The sequence below is a fragment of the Denticeps clupeoides genome, chromosome 1 (assembly GCF_900700375.1).
Source record: "Denticeps clupeoides chromosome 1, fDenClu1.1, whole genome shotgun sequence".
NCBI classification, from domain to species: domain Eukaryota; kingdom Metazoa; phylum Chordata; class Actinopteri; order Clupeiformes; family Denticipitidae; genus Denticeps; species Denticeps clupeoides.
In genome coordinates this window covers 40,441,221-40,465,558 of record NC_041707.1, presented here as the reverse complement: position 1 = coordinate 40,465,558, position 24,338 = coordinate 40,441,221, and the positions used below count along the sequence as shown (strand labels likewise).

General features: G+C 43.6%; 3 protein-coding genes across 4 annotated transcripts; all 3 read left to right on the top strand.

Annotated features, from left to right (window-relative positions):
• Positions 1-665: 665 nt before the first annotated feature.
• Positions 666-7,984, top strand: LOC114793148 (GTPase IMAP family member 8-like). 2 transcript variants are annotated; one of them, XM_028984879.1, is made up of 5 exons: positions 666-941; positions 2,269-2,907; positions 3,487-4,128; positions 4,438-5,079; positions 6,168-7,984. In XM_028984879.1, the coding sequence occupies exons 1-5, from the start codon at positions 686-688 to the stop codon at positions 6,929-6,931; spliced, it is 2,943 nt and encodes a 980-aa protein (XP_028840712.1). In that variant the 5' UTR covers positions 666-685; the 3' UTR covers positions 6,932-7,984. The 2 variants fall into 2 exon arrangements, with proteins under 2 accessions (XP_028840712.1, XP_028840721.1); XM_028984888.1 differs by lacking the exon at positions 666-941 and having other exon boundaries at positions 2,256-2,907.
• LOC114793858 (GTPase IMAP family member 7-like) lies at positions 7,805-9,582 on the top strand. The gene is made up of 2 exons (XM_028985994.1): positions 7,805-8,152; positions 8,316-9,582. Exons 1-2 carry the CDS (start codon positions 8,146-8,148, stop codon positions 9,278-9,280), a joined length of 972 nt encoding a protein of 323 aa, XP_028841827.1. The 5' UTR covers positions 7,805-8,145; the 3' UTR covers positions 9,281-9,582.
• Positions 9,583-19,367: 9,785 nt separating this feature from the next.
• LOC114793649 (GTPase IMAP family member 6-like) lies at positions 19,368-23,931 on the top strand. Its single transcript, XM_028985738.1, has 3 exons — positions 19,368-19,610; positions 20,935-21,558; positions 22,750-23,931. Exons 1-3 carry the CDS (start codon positions 19,574-19,576, stop codon positions 23,382-23,384), a joined length of 1,296 nt encoding a protein of 431 aa, XP_028841571.1. The 5' UTR covers positions 19,368-19,573; the 3' UTR covers positions 23,385-23,931.
• Positions 23,932-24,338: the final 407 nt, after the last annotated feature.

Genomic DNA, 24,338 nt, shown 5'->3' with positions numbered 1-24,338 from the left:
AGTCTTTTAGCCTTTCACAGCACAAGGCTTGAACTAGCTGTAAAATTATTTGCACATCCTGCAAATTATTCCAGGGAAGAGTATGAGAGAACTTGGTTCTTTGTCTTTTTGTGGAAGTGTACACTCAATCAGTGTTTTTAAAAAGTGCCCATATCGAAGACTTTCACCCATCTGACAGTTGCAAAAAGTTAAGAATTGCATTATTAATCAAAGTAAAATTTATCATAATGATCCAATTGATACATGCTTTTAAAAAATTGAAAGAATATCTAGACAGATACAATGAGCAAAGGCATTTTTGAAAGTCCTGAATTAATCTTAATCAAATATCAAGTAAATTCTGGTATAAACTAGATGCACATCACATAAGAAATACAGTAATTTAGAATAGATTAATACTACAACTGTCATAATAAACCTATAATTTTAGAAAGCTGAATATTTAATGTTTTTTTGTTTTCTCATTTTTGTTTTTTTCCCCCAAATACAAACCATAAACCAAAGTTTGTACATTTTTGTACCTGAGGGTTTTCAGAATTTATATTAAACTACTAATTGATATAGGGGGTATTCAAAAGATTCAAATCAAGCGATCCACCCAAAGGGTCTTCCACAGTATCAAAAATTGTCAAAAATTCTCTGGTTTTTGACAATTAAAAAAGAAACAGATTTAAGCTTGAATTTCATGTCCTACTTGAAATGTGTGATTTCGCAGCTAGAGGGAAATGTTGCCGCGAAATTGCTATGCCCAAAGTCCAACCCTATATCCAGCCCACCATCTCGTTTTTCACTCTTTACTCTTCACACGATAACTTCTCTTCAACTAGACACATCAATAGCAGACATATTCCTGCATTTTTGGATCTTAATCCACAGAATAATCAACAATTTTACATTTGTAGAGGGCCAAAGATACTTCACTTGTAGTACCACAATGGAAGGTAAGATTTTTACTGGTATTTTTAGCTGTACTTTTTAAACCATGCCTTATTCATATACCTCCGATTTTTACTTTTCTAAAACTACTAGCTTGTTATCTTAAATTAAATTATGATTACTTTATAGTTCTGTTGCAATTGCTTGATGTGAACAAACCAATAAAGTAGGTCAGTTTTTTTCCATATGCTATAAGCACACCATAGTTGGCTTCCTTCTCTTTATCCAACAGACTACAAACAAAAATTTATTAAACTCTTGAATTTGATGAAGTGGATTACTAACCACGATGAAATAAGGCATATTACACAAAAAGCTATCTTGAATATGTTTTTAGAAATGTCAGAGGTTAGGGTGGAGCTCTATTTAGTGTGATCGGGGGAGGGTGAGTTAAAATCACGTTAAAAGACATTGTAAGCATAAGTCTACACTTGAAGTCATTTGCCAGCTTGTAATAAATAAGACATTAGGAAAGATATAAAAGTAACTCTCTACACATGTTCTTGTTTTGCCAGCATGATTTCAATATGATTCATATTGAATCATATTGACTATAGATACTACAGTATAGATGTCTGGTTAGGTGGGTTTTTTTTAACAATTTACCAAAAGTACATTTTTACATTTTAACAAAACTGTTTACATCAAATGTGTTGCTTAAATGCTTTTAAACTTTTGATAAGCTCTTAGCTTATCTAATTTTGTTGAAAAGGTCGCTTGGAAATGCTATTTCCGACATGTAGGCAGTACACTTGTTAAACTTGCTAGCATTGAATTATTACATATCTACTGAGCTACAACTGGCCACATCATCGAGTTTGGAACGAAGACAAAAATCTCTTTGTTCAGTCAACAGGGTTTGGTAGGCACAGGGTTAAGTAATCACAACTAGGCTCCACCCTTTTATGAAAGAGTTTAACAGCCAGCGCATAGGTGCTCAACATGTCTGCACAAGTTAACTGATTAGTATGCTTACTATGAACTGTTAACCACTGGCTACCACCAAGTATTCAAGTTGCTTGTACATTTTAGTTGTAGTAGAAGTAGAAGAATTTTGCTTTAATTTATTATTATTATTTCTCAGTTTTTTGTTTAGTGAGGAACAAAAACCATACCATGACTTTCGAGTTATGATGCTAACTTTAGTAGATATTGCTATTTCCATCATATTCTGTTGATACAATTAGGTAATTTTTGAATTTTTTACACCATATAACATCTTAAACTACAGACACACTCCACAAAAAAGGCAAAAATGAAACTATCTTAAACAACTCCTGATAAACTGTTTATAGATAACTATAATAGATTATACTCAAATGTTTTTTTCAGGTTTAGAAATGAGGCTGGTTCTCCTTGGAACAACAGGCGATGGCAAAAGCAGTGCTGGAAACACCATCCTCGGGGGAGAGTTCTTCAAGGTTGCCAGTGGTGCGAAGTCTTTAACAGAACGCAGTGAGGCAAAGCAAAATGTGATCGGCCAAAGAAAAGTGAAAGTCGTTGATACACCTGGATTCCTGAATGAGAACCTTTCAGACCTGCAACTTGTGTCAGAGCTCCAGAAAAGCATCACTGAATGTTCTCCAGGACCCCATGCCTTTGTCATCATCCTCAGTGTGGAAACGTTCACAGACCAAGAGGGTGAAATTGTAGAAGAGATCAGGAAGGTCTTTGGAAATGCAGTATTCAAACATGCCGTCATCCTTTTCACTTATGGGGATGAACTCAGAGAAGATCAGACCATTCAGAAGTTTGTAGGGCAGAATAAGGAGCTGAAGGATCTGGTGGACGAATGTGGAGGACGATGTCATGTTGTAGACAACAAACACTGGAACCAACCACAAGATCAGTATAGGAACAACAGAGTCCAGGTAGAGAACCTACTGAAGACCGTAGAGGGAATGATGAGACAAAATGGAGGAAGATGTATCTCTATGGGAATATTGAAGTCTACAGGAAATGACAACCAAAGTAAGAACAAACTGAAAATTATTCAGTGTTTTTGAAATTAGTCTGAGATAAGGACATATGATCTAGTTCCCTCTGCTAAGTATATTGTTCAACATAAAAATAATTGAGTGCCAAAAGCCAGTCTATCTTACTTTTAAACTGTGAACTACCTTTGGGTAATCTTGAGGTCTGATTGGGCTTTATCATAAATTTGAATTACCAAGTTAGTGCCACACTTGGTTTTGCAGAATCAGTTCGCTCACTTAATTAAAAAAAGCTTTATTTAATCATAAGATAATGTGTCTGCTGGGTCAAGTCAAAGCTTGCAAATGGCAGAAATGCACAAGATACACTCTGCATTCCTGCAATACTGTCACTTCCTTAAATGTACGGTGTGTAAAGATGAATAGAAGTGAAAGATGGAGTAGTTTCATCGTTTTCAAAGCAATTTAGCTCATTATTGCTCTACACAAGCCAATAATTCGAAATTATAAAAAAAAAAACAAGTTGTAAAGAGTTGTAAGTACACCTGCCCTTCTTGGAGAAGAAAAAAAACACAACGGTTTGTATTCTGATTTTATTCTGGATTTCTATTTTCAGTGCTAAATGACCTGAGGCTGGTTCTCCTTGGAACAACAGGCGATGGCAAAAGCAGTGCTGGAAACACCATCCTCGGGGGAGAGTTCTTCAAGGTGGCCAGTGGTGCGAAGTCTTTAACAGAACGCAGTGAGGCAAAGCAAAATGTGATCGGCCAAAGGAAAGTGAAAGTCGTTGATACACCTGGATTCCTGAATGAGAACCTTTCAGACCAGCAACTCGTGTCAGAGCTCCAGAAAAGCATCACTGAATGTTCTCCAGGACCCCATGCCTTCGTCATCATCCTCAGTGTGGAAACGTTCACAGACCAAGAGGGTGAAATTGTAGAAGAGATCAGGAAGGTCTTTGGGAATGCAATATTCAAACATGCCGTCATCCTTTTCACTTATGGGGATGAACTCAGAGAAGATCAGACCATTCAGAAGTTTGTAGGGCAGAATAATGAGCTGAAGGATCTGGTGGACGAATGTGGAGGACGATGTCATGTTGTAGACAACAAACACTGGAACCAACCACAAGATCAGTACAGGAACAACAGAGTCCAGGTAGAGAAGCTACTGAAGACCGTAGATGGAATGATGGAACAAAATGGTGGAAGAGTTATCACTATGGAGATGTTGAAGTCAAAAGGAAATGACAACCAAAGTAAGAACTGCATGGTTTTCAGTATCATTGCAGATATGTTCAAGTAAAGAATGAGTTTCGTCACAAATTTGACTTACCTGGATAGTTCCATACTTGGTTTTGGAGACTCAGTTTGCTGACTTAACAATAAAAGGATAATTAAGCCATAAGTTTTGTCAAACCTGTGTATATCTTGACATTTTATAATGATTTAAACAATGTTTGAACTGGGTCCTTCTTGGAAAAAAAGGACCTTATGTGGCATGAGATGTTCTGATTTGTAAAGTATTCTAATTTTAATACTAAACATTCCATATTTTTTTTTATCAGTGTTTAATGACCTGAGGCTGGTTCTCCTTGGAACAACAGGCGATGGAAAAAGCAGTGCTGGAAACACCATCCTCGGGGGAGAGTTCTTCAAGGTGGCCAGTGGTGCGAAGTCTTTAACAGAACGCAGTGAGGCAAAGCAAAATGTGATCGGCCAAAGAAAAGTGAAAGTCGTTGATACACCTGGATTCCTGAATGAGAACCTTTCAGACCAGCAAATTATGTCAGAGCTCCAGAAAAGCATCACTGAATGTTCTCCAGGACCCCATGCCTTCGTCATCATCCTCAGTGTGGAAACCTTCACAGACCAAGAGGGTGAAATTGTAGAAGAGATCAGGAAGGTCTTTGGGAATGCAATATTCAAACATGCAGTCATCCTTTTCACTTCTGGGGATGAACTCAGAGAAGATCAGACCATTCAGCAGTTTGTAGGGCAGAATAAGGAGCTGAAGGATCTGGTGGACGAATGTGGAGGACGATGTCATGTCGTGGACAACAAACACTGGAACCAACCACAAGATCAGTACAGAAACAACAAAGACCAGGTTGAAAAGATGCTGAAGACCATAGAGGGAATGATGAGACAAAATGGAGGAAGATGCATGACTATGGAGATGCTAAAGTCATTGGGAAAAGAAAATCAAAGTAAGAAAGCGTCCTTAAAAAGTCCTAAATTCCAGTTTCCCAAACAATAAGGCCTTAAATGACATTAAAAATGAGTAGTAATCACAAATAAAACAAGCCTTCAATCCGTCAGTAATCTGCCGGTTTCTGCGCACATGCCAGGTTTTACTAAGTGCAGCACACTTGTCAGTGCCCCATCCGGACCACGCCCCCAATCATTTCCACGCCTGTGATTGGCTACTGAGAGCAGGCATGGAAATGAGCCGGGGCGGTTCTCGACCGTTTGGTGCCCTGCGCAAAAAAAAAAGTCATTTGATTTAAAAATCATTAAAAAAATCTTGGAATCCTGGAGGGATTTCATGATAAAATATGAAAATAAATATTTTCGGACTATTTTTAATGTAAACTGATTACAGAAAATCCGAAAACTTTATATATAATCACTCGCACCATTCAAATACCTGGTATTTCACTTGTCTTATCGGTGTGACAGGAAGTCCACTTTCAGTAAAATTGACCAGATATGTTCTTATCTGATATACGGTTATGCTATATGTTGATCTGTAAAAAGTTTATTACACAATTTTTTTTTTTTGCAGCGCCTTTGCTATGGACACGTTACCCTTTCAAAAACAGTTACATTTAACTTTGCTTATAAAATTATATACTGAGCATAGTTACATTTAAAATTAATAATACAGTCATACACGGTATGATATGCAGTGAAATGCTTTTTGCGACTACTACAGACCACAGTATTGCAAATGTTGCAAGTAAACAATGAACCAATATGCAAATATTGCAAACATAACCAAATATTACACTTTTACGCCTTTAACATAAAATATGTTTAACTGGTAGGGTGAAGGTGCGCAAATGAGTGAAAGACAATGTCTAAAGAAAAGAGACATAAAAAAAGAGCAGTAAGGTAGAAAGCGCAAAGATTTTGTGCAAAGTGATTTGTGCGATTTATATTGCCATATGAATTTTACCATATCACACAGTAATGATTACCATGACAAATTAGCAATTGATGTAATCAGAGTAGCAATATTACTGGTTAATGTTAATGGCTTTGAGTGTCAAATGTTCTGTATTTCTGTTTTCAGAGCCTAATGACCTGAGGCTGGTTCTCCTTGGAACAACAGGCGATGGAAAAAGCAGTGCTGGAAACACCATCCTCGGGGGAGAGTTCTTCAAGGTGGCCAGTGGTGCGAAGTCTTTAACAGAACGCAGTGAGGCAAAGCAAAATGTGATCGGCCAAAGAAAAGTGAAAGTCGTTGATACACCTGGATTCCTGAATGAGAACCTTTCAGACCAGCAACTCGTGTCAGAGCTCCAGAAAAGCATCACTGAATGTTCTCCAGGACCCCATGCCTTCGTCATCATCCTCAGTGTGGAAACCTTCACAGACCAAGAGGGTGAAACTCTAGACGGAATGAGGAAAGTCTTTGGAAATCCAATTTTCAAATACGGTGTCATTCTTTTTACTTCTGGTGATGAACTCAGAGAAGATCAGACCATTGAGCAGTTTGTAGGGCAGAATAAAGAGCTGAAAGATTTGGTGGGTGAATGTGGAGGGCGTTGTCATGTTGTGGACAATAAGCACTGGAACCAACCCCAAGATCGGTACAGGAGCAACAGAGTCCAGGTGGAGAAGCTACTGAAGACCATAGATGGAATGATGGAACACAATGGAGGAGGCTGCTTCACCGCTGAGATGCTCCCATCAGTGAAAAGGGAAAAACCCGTAAAGAAGGAAGTGGAGGTCAGAGAGAGGAGCAAAGTGGACATCCAGCCGCTGAAGACTAAGGAGAAATACAGTGGACAAGTTGTCCAGAAGAAAGAGAAGAAAACTTGTCTTCTCCAATAACTTTTTGCTTTGGTTCAACTGGTTTCCTTCCTCTATGGCTATACATATATAAAGACATTTATTCCATAATTTGGTCTTTCTATTGCTTCATCTGTAAAATGTACACATATAAGACACCATACTCTTTTTTTCACGGTGAGCAAAGTTCTCCACCTGCCGGATCACACCAGGTTTTCACCGCTCCCCTGACTCAGGACAGGGCTGGAAGCTGGACATAACCCCCAGGCCATGTTTATTTCCACCCCCTCCTCATCCTTCCTCCTTTCAGCGAGGAGAGAAAACAGACGCCCTCCCCTCCCTCTCAGACCGAGACATGCAGCGCTTTTCTAATCTAATACTGTAAGCAGCGGGCATCTGGATGTGATTACTGCTGTTGCTGTCCCGGACAGTCGTCCTTTCTCCCGGGGGTGTGGCCGACTTGTGGAATTTCCCATTCTTACTGCGCGTCTGGTTAAATGCACCACGGCCGGACTGTTGAAAGGATGTTTTATTGGTGGAAGGGTTAATGTTTCTTCTAGCTTACGGTGCGGCGAATGGAAAATTGGTCACGTGGCACTGCCGCTCGGGGACACATTCGACTGGAATATGCTTGGCAAAGCGGAACTGTGTCCCTCCATGTCCGCTCCCATGACAACGCGTAATAAAGTTCAGATTCCTTAATATTCCAGTTTTTTTTTTTTTTTTAAATATGAAATATGACCTGTGTGATTGCGACTTGGCAGGTCAGGGCTGGTTGCAACATAGCATGTCTGAAACCAGCACGTCAGGCCTGTTCCGTGTTGTTTTGTGGGTTTTTTTTTTTTTTTTTTATCATTCCCTCAAGGGTGTGTCAGCATAACCGGTTTTCATGGCTTTAGAATTCGAGCCTTGCCGTACCGACAGCAGATGATCTAGATGAATCTAGGTCTGCCTCCTTGCCTCTGCTTGCTGCGTGGACTTCCGGGGACGTCCCAGCCCGGTAGACGACGTGCCAGAGCAGCAACGTGAAGCGCCAGCCGAGGGGGGAATAAAAAAAAAAAAAAAGAACATCTCCGGCGGTCTGAGACGAGAACCTTTAGGAGGTTTTCATGTAAAAGCTGTAGGTGGGCTGTGCACAACGCTTTGTCCCTTCGTTTCCTCTGGGAGGAGCGTAACATGAAACCAGCGTGAAGTCGACCCTGTTGCTGGACTTCCCCATCTTTGGCACGGAAGGATTTGGCTCCGAACGGCGAACAATGAACGGTGAGCTCTGGACTGACCAGAAGCCTACACAGCAATAACCTAGAATCCTAATTACAGCTGCACTTATGCACACGTGGTGATGCGATTTAGGAGGGCAGAGGTATGGCATATTTTTTGGAAATATGATGTGTCTTCTGAATACACGGCATGTGTCTTCGCTCAGGGTTAAACGAGCTGAGGATTGTGCTGATCGGGAAGACGGGAGATGGCAGGAGCAGCACCGGAAACACCATCCTGAGGGACGACTTCTTCAAGGCGGACACCTCCTCCTCGTCCACGACGAGTGCGTGCAGCGCCAAGTCCAACACGGTGAACGGGAGGCGGCTCACCGTTATCGACACGCCGGGGTTCTTCAACACGCGCATGTCTGACGAGGACCTGAAGCCCGCCATCCTGAGGTGCATCACCGAGTGCTCACCGGGGCCCCACGCCTTCGTCATTGTGCTGAAGATCAAGAGGTGGACCAAGCGCGAGGAGGAAATCGTGAATAAAATCTCAGAGTCTCTCGGGGACGAGGCCTTCAAGTACGCGGTGGTCCTCATCACGTTCGGGAACGATAAGATCGGTCCAGAGATCCCAACCATTCAGAAGTTTGTGGAGGACGTGGAGAAGTTGAGCGCGTTTGTGAAGAAGTGCGGCGGCCGCTGCCATGTCCTCGACAACAAGCGCTGGAACGAGCAGCAGTACGGATACAAGAGCAACAACTTCCAGGTGGAGAGCCTGCTCTGCACCATAGAACAAATGGTGCATCAGAACGGTGGAGGCTGCTACACCAACGTGATGCTGGAGGCCGTGCAGAATGAAAGGCTGGCAGAAGAAAAGCTGATCAGAGCAACCCTGTGCGAAATGAGCGAGGAGGAGATCAGAGAGCAGGTCAACGAGAAGGTCTTCAACAAGCTCTCAAAGACACTAGCCGGCGGTCTAATAGGGTCGTTCAGGGGGGCTTTATTTGGTGTGAAGGAGAGCTTGGACGGCCTTATGAGCGGTAATGTAATAGCCATCGTGGGAGGGGTGGTACGTATCATATGCAAGACAGTTCAGGGGGGGATCGCAGGAGTCGAAGCTGTGAAGGACACAACGACGCTTGGTGAAGCAGCGAAACTTGCCTGGAAAAATGCGAGGTCCTGAGCAACTCTCAGGGTCCACAGGTCATCCTCACATTTAACATAACAGTGAATATAATGCTGGTTTATGACTATTTGTTTCATTAATGGTCCTGAAGTTGTGTCTTTTCAACACCGACTGAAGAAATGTCCTTCTGGGACGGGAGAACCAAGGACAATCGTTGAGCACTGGAGATGATCTGACTGCAGGAAGGCAGTTTACTTTGGGTTTTTCTATTCTGTGGCCCTTCACACTTACTGTTTTTCTCATATTCGACATGAAAATGTCAAGTTTCAATAAATGCATCGACATCTCCTGAATGAAAACTGCTTCTTGTGGCAATTTCCTTCTCAGACGGTTGTTGAGGTAAAACAGTCACTTCTGGGTAGAAACAACAACATCCTTTTCATGCACCGACAACCGAGCACAAACATTCTAGGGCCCTGATTGGTGCAGATCAAACCGGGACGTATATTATTACCGTCTTCTGTGTCTGCAGGGAGGTCGTCCTTCTTGTGTTAACGCCGAAGGAAGACGGAAACCAACAATCCTCTGCGGGCGTGGTCACAAGCGCCTGCAAACAGCCATTACAAAAGCATGCATGCCGAGAATGGGGGACGAACACAAATATGACCAACGCTCTGCTGATCCAGCCAGTCACGACAGAAGACGCTTTGTGCGGCTTGTTTACTTTGTTGCCATGGGAACAAACATGAGTTCCGTGGTCAGAAACGCAAGGCCTCATTTTCTGCGCCGCGTCCAGTCATTGCTTGCTCATTGCACTGCACTTCCACAATCTATCAGAATTATATTTGTAAAACTGACTCTAATAGGTTTTTTTAATTACGGTGTAGTAGGATTTACCTTGATTTACCCACCTCGGACCAACATGGACCTCACTGGCTTTTCTGTTTTAAGCGGCCATGCTTGTTTATCAGTTTTCTCCTTTGCATCTGAACTAGTAATACAACCTTATTACCTTAATTTTTTAGGGTTGAGGTTCATAAAAGGATTACAGTGACTTTTCATTGTTTAGGAGAATGAATTATTGCCACAGACACACGAATATATAAAGCTACGGTATTTATTTGAAATATGACTGCACAAATACAAGAACTCCACCCTTTTATCCATTTAAAACAGAAATCCTGTTAAAAGCCAGCGAGGTCCATGTCGGTCCGAGTCTCTTTCATGATGGCGGGTAAATCAGGGGCTACTCTTGCTCCCCATCTGGGTTCAGTTTAATTAATAAATCTGGCTAAAACTAGCACAGGAAAAGTGTGCAACTTTTCTTTTTCTAAACCTGATCTATACACTGCTGGAAACCTCTTGATGGAACATTTGTGTCTACAAGGCAGAAAACAGGAGAGGAGAGGAGAGGTCGACCCTGTTTGATCTGACAAGGCCTCAAGGGAAACAGCTCACAACAATGAGATGACAAGATGTCAAATGATTGCTATCAAATGAAATATAACGGTAAAATACATATAAGCCGCTTGCTGACTAAATGCGGAACAGGATTCCTTCCTCACTCAGTGGATGTTAAGTACTATTAAATTCTGTGGAAGGTACGTGTCCCCTTATCGTTTGAAGTGCAAAGTAAACACGCCAGCTCTTCAGAGACTCGGCTGGGTGAAGTAAAGGGTTAATCATTATATTTCAGTAGTGACAGGGACAGTCCCCCCCTGGAGTGAACCTGGGACTTTGTGCCACTAGGCAACTATCATCCCATTAACGTGGCATGTTAATGTAACACCCACGTTTTAAAATGACTGATAGAAGAGACCCTGCCAACTACAGGCTTTACGGGGGCAGTGGTGGCCTAGTGGTTAAGGAAGCGGGAAGCCGATCCGCTGAGGTGCCATTGAGGTGCCACTGAGCAAAGCACCGTCCCCACACACTGCTCCCCGGGCGCCTGTCATGGTGCCCACTGCTCACTCAGGGTGATGGTTAAATGCAGAGGACACATTTAACTGTGTGCACCATGTGCTGTGCTGCTGTTTATCACAATCACTTCACTCACTTTATATTACTATCAAAATTACGGAGGTAATACTCCGACCATGACATATTTTGATGATGATGGGGTTTTTCATCAACGTTACATATTTGTACTTTACATCCCAGTCGAATCTGTTCTAATCACCAGTTTATGCCATATATGTGGCAAGAAAGTGTTAATCTTCAATAAATATTCAATATTCTTTCTTTTTTTCCAAATAAAATAATTTTAAATATTTTTTTTTCAAATAAATGCCGCTACCAAAGGAATTTCAGTTATCTTCCAGGATTTAAATGCCATAAGGGCTCTAAGCCACTTGCCTTCAGAATAGTGAGAGTCTGATAATGATGAGGGGATTTTTAACAAGTTTAACATGTTTACTTTGTCCATGTACGTACTATTAATTCCATTTCCGATTTCCACCATTGACCAGAATGCCTTTAGATGCTGAAGCTGAGGTGTCTAATTAATTCATAACTACATGTATGTTTACAACAGCGAACATCTTCATGGTGATGCAAATCTCCCCATCACTGTGACAGTTTCCCAGGACAAATATACTGTTTCTACTGCAATAAATGCCAAGAGTTGTCTTTTTTCAGCAATATCTTTTTAATTTAAAAGATGATGGATGTTATCTGCAGGCCATTAATGTAACACCCATATTTAAAAAGAGACCATACCTATAAAACTGATTCCACACCAGGAATGTCCAACTGGCAATATGTCCATGTTCCATAGGCCCTAAGGACAGAAATCATTCATGTCATTTCCAGAGAAATTTGCACTTAACATCTTCCAAAAACCAAGCTCCTACACGAAGGGGAAATTATTAAAAACCTGCATGATAATAATATTTCTTGGTACAGTCAGGACGGGTTTATGAGAAGCACTTCCTGTTTGACTCGTCTACTTGAGGTTTTTATTGTCACAAGAGAAACTGATCCCAATGAAAGACTATGAAAGAAGATTCCCAGAATGCCTGTGATTTCAAGCCAATGACTCCTTGAGCACCATAGACCAGAAAACAGTGAGTAGTTGTTAGAGGAACAAAGTCCCGATTGGCTTGTGTCCAGAGTGGGATGGCCCAGGGTTCACTTCTAGCACCGTTATTCATCCATTTTCACAAGAGGCCAAGGTAAAATGCAGTATATAAAATAAGCACGTACGTTTAGGCTGCTTGCTGATTAAATGGGATGTTTAATATTGAAAGACCCCGCCTAACCCAGTGCCCATGCCATGAGGATCTGGGCCGTGGTGGCCTGTCCCAAACTTGCACAAGTCCAGCCCCCTTTTGAATAAAAATCAACTTACATTCACCAGCCAAATTGGCTCAAGGCGGAAGAGTAATTACAAGTATTACTTTCTCAATCGGTTACTGTTGTTTTTTGACCTTCATACAATAGGAGGCCTGAAAGAGCATCGTGTTTATTTGGTGAAACCTTCATACAGCAGAGGAGAACTTGGCTAGAGCAGAACTTTTTATAAGTCAGATTCCAAAATTCAAGTTTTTGCCATTTTTCAAGGCAATCGAACAAGAACAATCGAACAATCGACCCCGAATCATGCAGCATCATGTCAGAGGAGAGTGGTCGACAAGGACCGTGCATCAGAAACGATGCCGTCTATCTCTAAATCAAACAGCAAATATCTTTATGCGCCACCAATCTTAGTTAACCTTTTGAGAGATTTACATTTACAGCATTTATCAGACGCTCTTATCCAGAGCGACTTACAATCAGTATTTACAGGTACAGCCCCCCCCCCCTGGAGACACTCAAGGTTAGGTGTCTTGCTCAGGGCCACAATGGTAGTAAGTGGGATTTGAACCTGGGTCTTCTGGTTCATAGGCGAGTGTGTTACCCACTAGGCTACTACCACCCTAACCAGAGAGTTTCTTCCTATCATTTTAATGTTCTGTAGTGATGTTTGTAATTCTCATTATTCCTGATTCATGTTCTAAGGTACAAGAATGATTATCTAGAATCAAAAATGGATCATTGAACATTTGCAAACAATTCCATGAAATCCTATCGCTGCAGACATCAACGTGGACATCTTTATATAAATAAATACAAATGTGCCTAGAAAATTAATTCATACATAAAGTTAATTATTATTGTCTATTGTCTCTATTGTCTAGTTGACTGAGCAAAACATTTGAATGAAATACAGCAAAACACATAAAATGTCTGAAACCTTATTTTGTTAGGAACTTACCGTTTTCATCTGGGCTGCGCAGACATACTTGGCTTGTTAATGCACAATCATCTCATGTGCCTTTACAGCCATATTGGTATGGGCCGGTAATCAGAAGCACTGATAACACACAAACTACAAATCCCATAATGCAGTGCGATCTTGTGTAGACTTGCGTGACGTGATACATTCTGTAAGTAAAAGTTGCATTAAACAGTCTACGATCATATGTGTTACTGAAACAGATTTTCTGAGCAAAGTCTGAATGGAAATTGCGTGTATGATCATTTTTCTCTGCTTGTACCATACTTTTTAAAAAAAAACTTTTTACAACACTTACCATATTATAAGTTACACTGGAATGACAAGCCATCAGGAAATTTCCATCAGAATTAAATAGTTTAGATTAGATGGTGAGTTCTTGTAAGACGAAATTGAATCTTAGTTTTGATCTAACTTAAATGTAAAAAAAAAGAACAACAGAGTTAGTGTCAGTTTTTCTGCATTCATTGTGTCAGATCACAAAAGTCATCATCATGTAGAAGCCACCTTTGAAAGTGAAGTGATTGTCATTGTGATACGTTGCACTGCAGCACACGGAGACACAACGAAATGTGTCCTCTGCATTTAACCCATCACGCTTAGTGAGCAGTGGGAAACCATGACAGGCGCCCGGGGAGCAGTGTGTGGGGCCGCTTCCTTACCCGCTAGACCACCACTGCCCACTGAGAAGAGTCTAGATGAGCACCTTCCTCGTAACTTCAGAGATGGAGGGACCAGGCGAGCAGTACTGGAGGCTCGGAGTATACCAGGTGCAGTGCGAGGTGTAATAAGGGCTGTGAGGTAGGATGGTGCTACTCCATGTTTGGCTTTATAGGCCAGCATCAGTATTTTGAACCTGATGTGGTGGGGCAGCTACTGGCAGCCAGTGGAGGGAACGTAGCAGAGGAGCGGTGTGGGAGGATTAGGGAAGGTGCTGCATTTTGTATGAGTTGTAGAGGTCGGATGGTACATAGAGGTAGACCAGCTAGAAGAGAGTTGCAGTAGTCCAGTTTTGAGATTACTGAGGACTGAACCAGTATCTGGGTGGCCTGTGTTGACAGATAAGGGCGGATCCGTCTGATAGAGAAGGAATCTACAGGAGGAGGAAGAATTGTGATGTGAGCCGAGAAGGTTACGTGCCGTTGCCGAAGGAGAGATCTGCGAGGAGAATTCTGATGTGGTGAAGAATATGCTGTAATGAATATTGGTTCGGTTTTGATGCTCTAATAACCTGGCTGCACACACATGCAATCCAGTGTCATCATCATAACAACGAGTCATGTTAGGTCCCGTTCCCCCTACCCAGTGACTGCCCCTAGGTCACCAGCATGTCAGCGTACATGTCCTCCTGCTCCAACCCTGACAATAACCCACTTGAGGAATTGACCTCAATAAGTGATCTTGTGTAGAGGGAGAAAAGAAGAGGACCGAGTACTGAGACCTGAGGTATGTCATGTGGAGAGTCTGTATGAAGCAGACGTGAATCTTTTTCAAGTCACTTGATAAGATTGCTCATCAAGGTAGGAAGCAAACCACTGCCATACTGAGCCCTGAATTCCAAGACTCCTGAAGATAGACAGAAGAGTCTTGTGGCTAACAGTGTCGAATGCAGCAGAGAGGTTGAGGAGAATAAGAACAGAAGACAGTTCTGCTGATCTGGCCGCATGTAGCTTCTTCGAAACAGCTAGAAGGGCCTTCTCTCTAGAATGACCTGCAATGAAGCCATACGAGCTCGGATCCAGGAGGTTGTTCAAAATTCTTTTCAGCCAGAGCTGATATTTATTAGGTTAAATTTAACATTAACATTTATATGGATTTAAATATCTGATTCGTTGGACAGTTACGTTTAGGTGTTGACAAAAAATTGCATGAAGTTGCAAAAGAAATAACATCAAAATGGTTACATGGTCACAGATAATCTTGTCTGTGCCAACAATTTAATTATATCATGATAAAATCATAATTTTGTCTGAAGAATTTTGTCTCTTCACATTTTGAAGACAAAAAGACAATGATTTGTATACCAAACTGACATTAGTACCTGATGTGCACCTGATGCACAAAATGAACGAAATGAATTAAATGAATATGGTTTTGATTAGTGTGACCAAAATAAATGAATGACTTCTTGCCTTTGTGATTCATATGTATGTCAAGAAATTGCAACAAGGTAAATTCATTTAATCATAATATAATTAATGTAGTGGCAGCTAAGTAATTTAGCACTGAAATAAGCACCTGACACTGGACACCCCATAGTGTTGGATGTCAAATTCACAAATCACTTTCTGGTGACCTAATATTCAAGCAGAAAGTTGCCAAAATTAGAAATATGGCGGAAAAAATATTCAAAGTGCTTTGGAAAATATTCAAGAAATAAAATGTCCAGGGGGAAAGAAAAAACACAAACTATCACATAATAAAATTACTGTGCATTTACATTAAAGTTATACATTTTTCACATTTAAATAGAAACATATATGAGTAAACATGTCATATCTTCAACTTCTATGACAAATGAAATGATCTTAACTGAAATTTGTTGAAGAAAAAAAAATCAAAAATTTACATTTGAGACCAGTTTTATGATCCTACAATACAGCATGCAAGTGATGAAAAATAAAAATATTATGACTATACATTGTGACAGTATTTTGATAAGTTCACAATGAATTATGGGTGCAGCATTTTTTTTTCTCTGCCATATATCCGAATAGACTATTTTTGATGTATGGGTCATTTTTAAAAAGCTACAGACATTCAAAGGTTTATAAGATCCAATATTTTTTAACTGAGGTACTTCATTCACAGCGCTTTATGATATCCATTCAGTGTTTGGTTTGGTCTCTTAAACATTTAAATAAAACAAATTAAATTGCATGTAAAATTACAAAAACAGTCATTTTTGTTTATGGCTACAATTGTCTGTATAATAAATAAAAAAGCAAAAAATACTCAGGTTTTCCTCAGCAATCTTCTGAAATACAGAAAATGTGCTATTGTCCATTTCGCAGCTAGAGGGAAATCTTGCCGCGAAAAGTGCCGGTCCCAAGTTCAGCCCTAAATCCAACCCACCATTTTGGAGAGATTCTTCTTCTATTTAAACTCATTTCGAGGGACACTTCTTTCAAAATAGTCCTTCAGAAGACACATCTACTGCTCTTCTAAGTATTTTGTTCTTTAAAAGGATCTTCTAATACCAGGACAGGATCATTTTTGGGTCGAGTCTGTCTACAGTATCATGGAATGTAAGTACTTCTCTTGCCTTTTTTTGTTGTTCTGTAACGTGCACACATGTGCTAAAGATCAATCTTTGTTAGTACCTTTTATAGTCATGTCCTTTTAGATTATTTACCTAAAGGCTAGGCTTACTAAGTTTAATTTTACTTGAGCTAAGCTATTTGCTTGTTTCCTGACTTTAATGTTTTTAACTATGAAAAACATTCTCTGACAAAACACATTTTAATTTTACATTTCTGCTTATAATTTACATTATTATATATTTTATTAAAGGTCAAAAGATTTGGATGCTGCTTAGTTTAAGGGAAATTCAATGTGCTGATCTTAAAGATTTTTTAAAGATTTTTTTTCAATCAGCATTTTGATCAAGTTACAGAGTTAGACATTTTCAGAGATAGTTTTACATAGTTTTTATCTGTTGTTGAAAATGTTTAAACATGAGTTGTATTTTTTGGTAAACCTGGGGTGGGGCCAGAGAGTTACACTAATCCCCATGAAACATAATCTCTACCAACCAAATCATTATTGTAATAATATATATACATTCAGCCAATGTAAATGTGTATATGTATTTACATGTACATTTATGGATTTTAGTAGATGCCCTTGTGTGGAGTGCCTTACAATCGGTAGTTACAAGGACAGTGCCCCTAGAGCAATTCAGGGTTAAGTGTCTTGCTCAGGGACACAATGGTGGAATCAAAAATACAGTAATATGTTGGTTATGTTACACATATACGTTATTTAAACACGTTATCCCGTCAGTCACTAAAGTGACTGCCAATAAAAAAATGGTTTTTTTTTTATGGTTTTGATGTGCAATTTCCCACTTGTGGGACTAATAAAGGTTTATCTTATAACTTTATTATGGTGTATTTACTGTATACATGGGTGTATCTACAATTTTTAAGCCCATTTTAAAATGATAAAAGGTCTTAATGATGTACAGTGGATACATCCGACCCTCCAGTACTGCTCGCCTGGTCCCTCTACCTCTTCCCTGTCTTGGCCCATGAATGTAAGCTATAACCTGGACAAATCAATAGAAATTTGGGGTAAAAAAAAAAAACAAAAGTTGAAATGTACAATGACATTAGTAAACCGATACTTTTCATGTCACAGCATGTCTTAGCATGTCACAGCTTGCCAACACTTCAGGGCGGGCCCGTGACATAGGCAATATTGGCAAATGCTAAGGTCACCATCCAACAGTGGAAGAAAAAGAAAAGTGTAACATTCCAGTATTCTTAAAACTAGTTGTATTAATGTGTCTTGATATGAAAAGAATAAGCCCATGATAAGCTAATGATGATGAATAGCTTTCCTACGAGGTTACCGTGGCACTAAAACGATGGAAATCTGTACGAATAAATGACATCGTAGCTGGTTTTAAATCATGTTGTTATGCTGAACAAATAAGAGCGATGACAGTCATCGTGGTCTGGCACTGTTAGAGGAGAGGAGATACGGGAGAGGATCGTCACAGCTCGGCTGTAGCCCGGCGAGATGTGCGAATTTTCTTCAGCCTTTTATTCTGCTTTTAAGCTGCCAAACAGCACAATTTCATTCCCCTTCACCTGAATAAGTTAACATCTGGAGCAGCGGTGGCCTGGCTAGTAAGGAAGCGGACCCGTAAACGGAAGATTATGGGTACGAAACGCGGTAGAAGTAGACCAGGAAGTAAACCCTTGGCGGCCATCTTGAATCCTCGCCCGCTCATTGTTGTGGTTTTAGTCCGTGTTGCTGCTCGCCTTCTTGGGACCTCCACGTTGTTTGACTGCCCCTTTGGATTTACCCTCGACTCCTGATGAGCACCCGCATGCCCAACACCGCCACCACTGCTCAACCATGAACGTGGGCGCTAGTTGCCTAGCGGGTAACACACTCGCCTATAAACCAGAAGACCCAGGTTCAAACCCCACTTACTACCATTGTGTCCCTGAGCAGGACACTTAACCCTGAGTGTCTCCAGGGGGGGACTGTCCCTGTAACTACTGATTGTAAGTCGCTCTGGATAAGGTTGTAAATCTAATGTAATTGCCAACGGCGAGGTGAACTTTATAAGACGCCGCCCACGCCTCTCCTGTCACGTCTGCAAATGCGTCCTGCAGCCCTGCCCGTGACGACCTGTTTCTTGCCGTACCGCGATTTTTACAGCGGTGCACACGAGTACAGATGAGGCCCAGCACCTTTAAAACCGACCTCTCAATGAACAGATTCGAATGATTTTTAGGGTGACAATTTTCTCCCATCAGTTGTTTGCAAGGTTAGCTGCAAGTTGTGCATTAGAAAGAATTCTTTTTCATCGTGTCTGTGAGGATTTCAGATAAATCTGCAAGGATTCGTCGGTTTATTGCTGGCATAAACCGCTTAGTCAAGGTGCCACGCCAGTGCCGTGCTCGGTACATTTACCTTACAATCAGTAGTTACAGGGACAGTCCCCCCTTGGAGACACTCAGGGTTAAGTGTCCTGCTCAGGGACACGATGGTAGTAAGTGGGGTTTGAACCTGGGTCTTCTGGTTCATAGGCGAGTGTTTCACCCACTAGGCTACTACCACCCAGACGCTCTGCTTTTTGTGTAGGGGAGGGGGAATCCGACGTCCCCCACATGAAGAGTGGAGTGGGTGAGGCGGACCGGTTGATATCCGGAGGCAGGGGGGGGGATACGGCGCCATCGATAGGTTCGGAAGGACCGGCGTCTTTAAAGCGAATCGATGCTACGCGGAGGACTGGGGGGCAGGAGGCGAGTCGGAAGGACAGTGGTCCATCCACGGTGGATGGGCGGTGGCCTGGATCGCATCCTCCATCAGTCGTGGCCGACGTTGCCGGAGCGATGGAGACTCTGGAAGGGGGACAGGCGCAGATCAGCAGTATAATGATTCTTCATCATCGCCACTGTATTTTTTGACTGTCCGTAGTGTCTTTATTAGTGATGCCATTGGTCTCGTTTCATCCACGATGGACGATTGGACAGCAGAAGCGGGAAATCAGGCGAAACGCTTCACTTGACTGCATTTTACGTCCGTATTTACGCGAATTGGGGAGCTGTTCGGACACCGGTGGGTGGGGATCGGGTGGGGATCCTCCTAATTCGGAGGCGTTCCGGTCCGGATCGGGGCCGCAGTGCGGAGAACAACGTCGTGTACGAAATGACGCCGAAAGATGGAGACTTTACGCGTTATTTCGGACAGGTGAACAGAAATGCGGGTTTTGGTGACGTTCTGCCCCGAGTCTCCGTGGAAAGGGCACGCAACCCACACAGTAAAGGTCACGATTCGTGCGTCGTGGTAAACGCAGTGTTTTGCACACCCGTGCGCGGGCTTCAGTGGAATTATTCCGCTAGCGAATTAATCGGCAATATGTGCGCAATGCGCGCGGCCGAGAGAAAAAAATTGAATCCACGACAAAAGCGTGACTTCCACGCAATGATCATTGCTAGTGTTCTTCCGTAGATAATAAAATGCAGTAGAGACGACATGCGGCTAGAATTATGTTGTAAATTGTACGAAAGGCTTTGTTCTGTTGACCACAAACACGCGAGAAACCATACACACCCATCTCCATGCGTGTGGATGCTCATTTTATTCAGTGACCAAACTATTGATTTAAATGTAATAAAGGCCGCAGGTCCTTGGTCCGGGACAATAGGACGTCCAGCATCCCGGTGGCCGCCTCGATTCGGCGTTCCAGCGAAACGCGCATGTGCGAAACCCTGGCGGGCCTGCGCAAAATAAAGTAAAATAAAATCAATAAAAACAGCGAGGTTCAGGCGGATTTACCTCTTAAAATATGTCTTTTGCGGCCTCAGAAATATGACAAATAAAAGCCAGATGCATGGTATGATACAAATGCTTCTGTCAAGCGAATCGTCGACGATTATGACGAAATAAGGAAGCCGTACCGCCTCCAGTATGGACAGGTCAAGCTTCATCTTGGAATGGTGAAAGTATAACTTGTTTGCTGGATGAATAAAGGGATGAGGGAACCTGTGCACGCACCTGTCCAGAATTCTGCGTGCCAAGGCTCCGTGGTCTTTGTAGTCTTTTAGAATGGCGGCCATATTTTTTGTAGTTCTCCTTGCAGGGCCCTGCTGTTCTGGGCCCGTACTGCATGTGGTGTTTTGGGCTACATAAGACAGAAATGTTGTTCCATGTGACCCTGGCTTCTGACAGTCGATTGCCATCCTTCTCTCAGGCCCGAGCGAAGTGCGGCTGGTGCTGATCGGGAAGACGGGACACGGCAAAAGCAGCGCCGCCAACACCATCCTGGGAGAGAAGGCGTTCGTCGAGGCCCAAACTGAAAATCTGGCCACGCAGCACGCCGAGGCGAGGGAGACAGATGACGGCAAGAGGAGGATCAAGATCGTCGACACGCCCGGCATTTTCGGCAAGTACGCTGAAAACGTGGCGGCGGAGCTGCGGCGGGCCGTGGGCCTGTGCTCCCCGGGGCCCCACGCCTTCGTCATCGTGCTCCGGGTGGGAAAGTACACCCAGCAGGAGGCGGACATCGTGGAGAAGGCCGAGGAGACGTTCGGCGGCACGATGTTCAAGCACGCGGTGGTCCTCTTCACCTGGGGCCGGGACCTGGGGGACCGGACCGTCGAGGACTTCGTGCGGGACAGCGGCCGGCTGAGCGAGCTGGTGCAGAGGTGCGGGGGCCGCTGTCACGTGATCGACAACAAGCGCTGGGACCAGCCGGGGGACGAGTACAAGAGCAACGGCGTCCAGGTGGCGAGGCTGCTGAGCACCGTACAGATGATGAGTGAAAGTGGCGGCGGCTGCTACGCCGCCAACATGCTGAGTGTCAAGAAGAAACCAAGTAAATATATTACAACTCAGTGGCAATACGTGGTGAAAGTATGGATGGGGAGTATTTTATGGAGTCACTGATTGGGTGAATTTGACCTTTACCGGGGTGTTTAGGCCCAAGCTCAGCCTCTTTGTGGCATGGACCGACTCTAAAATGGGGCAGTGGTGGCCCCATAATCAGAAGGTTGACGGTTCGAATCCCGATCCGTCACGGTGCCACTGAGGTGCCACTGAGCAAAGCACCGTCCCCACACACCGCTCCCCGGGCGCCTGTCATGGCTGCCCACTGCTCACAAAGGGGTGATGGGTTAAATGCAGAGGACAAATTTCACTGTGTGCACCGTGTGCTGTGCCGCTGTGTATCACAATGACAATCACTTCATTTTCACTTTATCTTAAAATGTGTCGGCTTCTTCTTGGCCCGTGCATTGTCTTGTCCACCAAGTTGCATGGCTTCCATGCCGGGTCGGGCCATGAAATGATGACAATGATAACTATAGAAAAGGTAACGCTGCCGAACCAAGGATAAGGGGGAGAAGATCTATTTTAAATATGCACGAGGGCCAACTTCAGTCATTGCTGTAATAATTGTGTGATTAACTACATTTTTTTTCAATAGAATTTTGTATTGTTCGCTGCCATTTTACATCTACAGCATTTATCAGACGCCCTTATCCAGAGTGACTTACAATCAGTAGTTACAGGGACAGTCCCCTCCCCCCATTCTAGTTGTGTGATTAAGTGAAAGTATGAAATTATTCTTTGTGGTGAACAGGGCACAAGCCTCTACTGCTAGTTGTTTTTCATGCGATGGATTGGACGTGACCATACAATGTCACTTAAAGTAGAATTTGCACACAACTGAGTGGCTTGTAGGTCTAGAACGGCCAAATCCATGAAAGTGAAGTGTGAAGTGATTGTCACTTGTGATACACAGCAGCACAGCACACGGTGCACACAGTGAAATGTGTCCTCTGCATTTAACCCATCACCCTGAGTGAGCAGTGGGCAGCCATGACAGGCTCCCGGGGAGCAGAGTGTGGGGACGGTGCTTTGCTCAGTGGCACCTTGGCGGATCGGGATTCGAACCTTCTGATTACGGGGCCGCTTCCTTAACCGCTAGGGCCACCACTGGCCCACTGCTGTCTAGAACGTTGCAGGACCTCGCAACTGAGGCGGTTTTGTCGCGTTTTTCTCTCAGGCCCGAGCGAAGTGCGGCTGGTGCTGATCGGGAAGACGGGACACGGCAAAAGCAGCGGCGCCAACACCATCCTGGGAGAGAAGGCGTTCGCCGAGAATCTGGCGACGCAGCGCGCCGAGGCGAGGGAGACAGATGACGGCAAGAGGAGGATCAAGATCGTGGACACGCCCGGCATTTTCGGCAAGTACGCTGAAAACGTGGCGGCGGAGCTGCGGCGGGCCGTGGGCCTGTGCTCCCCGGGGCCCCACGCCTTCGTCATCGTGCTCCGGGTGGGAAAGTACACCCAGCAGGAGGCGGACATCGTGGAGGAGATCCAGGGCGCGCTGGGCGCCGCGGTGCTCAGGCACGCGGTGGTCCTCTTCACCTGGGGCCGGGACCTGGGGGACCGGACCGTCGAGGACTTCGTGCGGGACAGCGGCCGGCTGAGCGAGCTGGTGCAGAGGTGCGGCGGCCGCTGTCACGTGATCGACAACAAGCGCTGGGACCAGCCGGGGGACGAGTACAAGAGCAACGGCGTCCAGGTGGAGAGGCTGCTGAGCGCCGTGGAGGGCTTGGCGGGGGGGGACGGTAAAAACTGCTACCGGGGGGATGAGACGGCCTCGCGTAAAAAGAAGAAGAACTGCTCGCTGCTCTGATCCGAGTAACCGCTTTACAGCAGCCATTTCCCTCCGGAGGGGACGCCGATGTGCCACGAGGACCGAGAAATAAAGACAACGTCCAGAACGCTGTACTTGTCGGTTCCTTCACTTCAAATCAGTGTAATGACCAAATAAAATGTTAAAAGCGACGAATAAAAGGCCCCGATGCTCTGCAGCCTGACACACGGCAACATGACAAACCAGAAGATCTTCTCGTACGCCGGGCCTGAAGATAATCAAATCTGCTAACCGCCAGCCTTCTGTGTACGATTATTCAGGAAACAGGAGCGTCCTTGTTTCCCAGTTCCCCTTTCCTGTTGTTGTCCAGCATGTGTGGCCGCACTGACATAACCAACTCTCTCTCTCTCTCTCTCTCTCTCTCTCTCTCTCATATATATATATCAGAACAGCCTGTAAAATATTATGTGTTCATCTCAGCATCATGGATTATGCTTGGGTCACAGGTAATTTAGGTCCTTTTTCGTCTCCGGGAAGGTTCTGTACAGCATCTCAGATCTTCTGAATAAAGGTGTAATATATTGCAGTACTGACTGCGTGGTCCTTTTTTTAATAGCAGGGCATTGAGCAACGCAGCTCCGGCGCATTCGAAGGCGTTGGGTTTGACTGCATGCAAGGAGAGCGCTGCTCTACCGGCTGGGTGTGTTTGCTTTGGCCTCACCAGATTCCCGGAACGTGAGTCACGGTGGAAATGGGTGTGGTCTGAAACTCTGGCCGCATGTGGAGCGGCCCGAGCGGCCTGCGCGGGTGTTTAGAAATCACTCCCACGCTCCGTGCCCGTCTGCCCCGGTGTGAGGATTTTCAACACGGCAAAACGGCTCTTTAGTTCCGGCGGCCCAAGTTTAGAAGTTTTTTTGTAAAGGAGCTTGGAACAGATCCTGAAGGCGTGGCTGCCTAACAGGATGCAGCTCCCATTGGCACAAGAACTCAGAA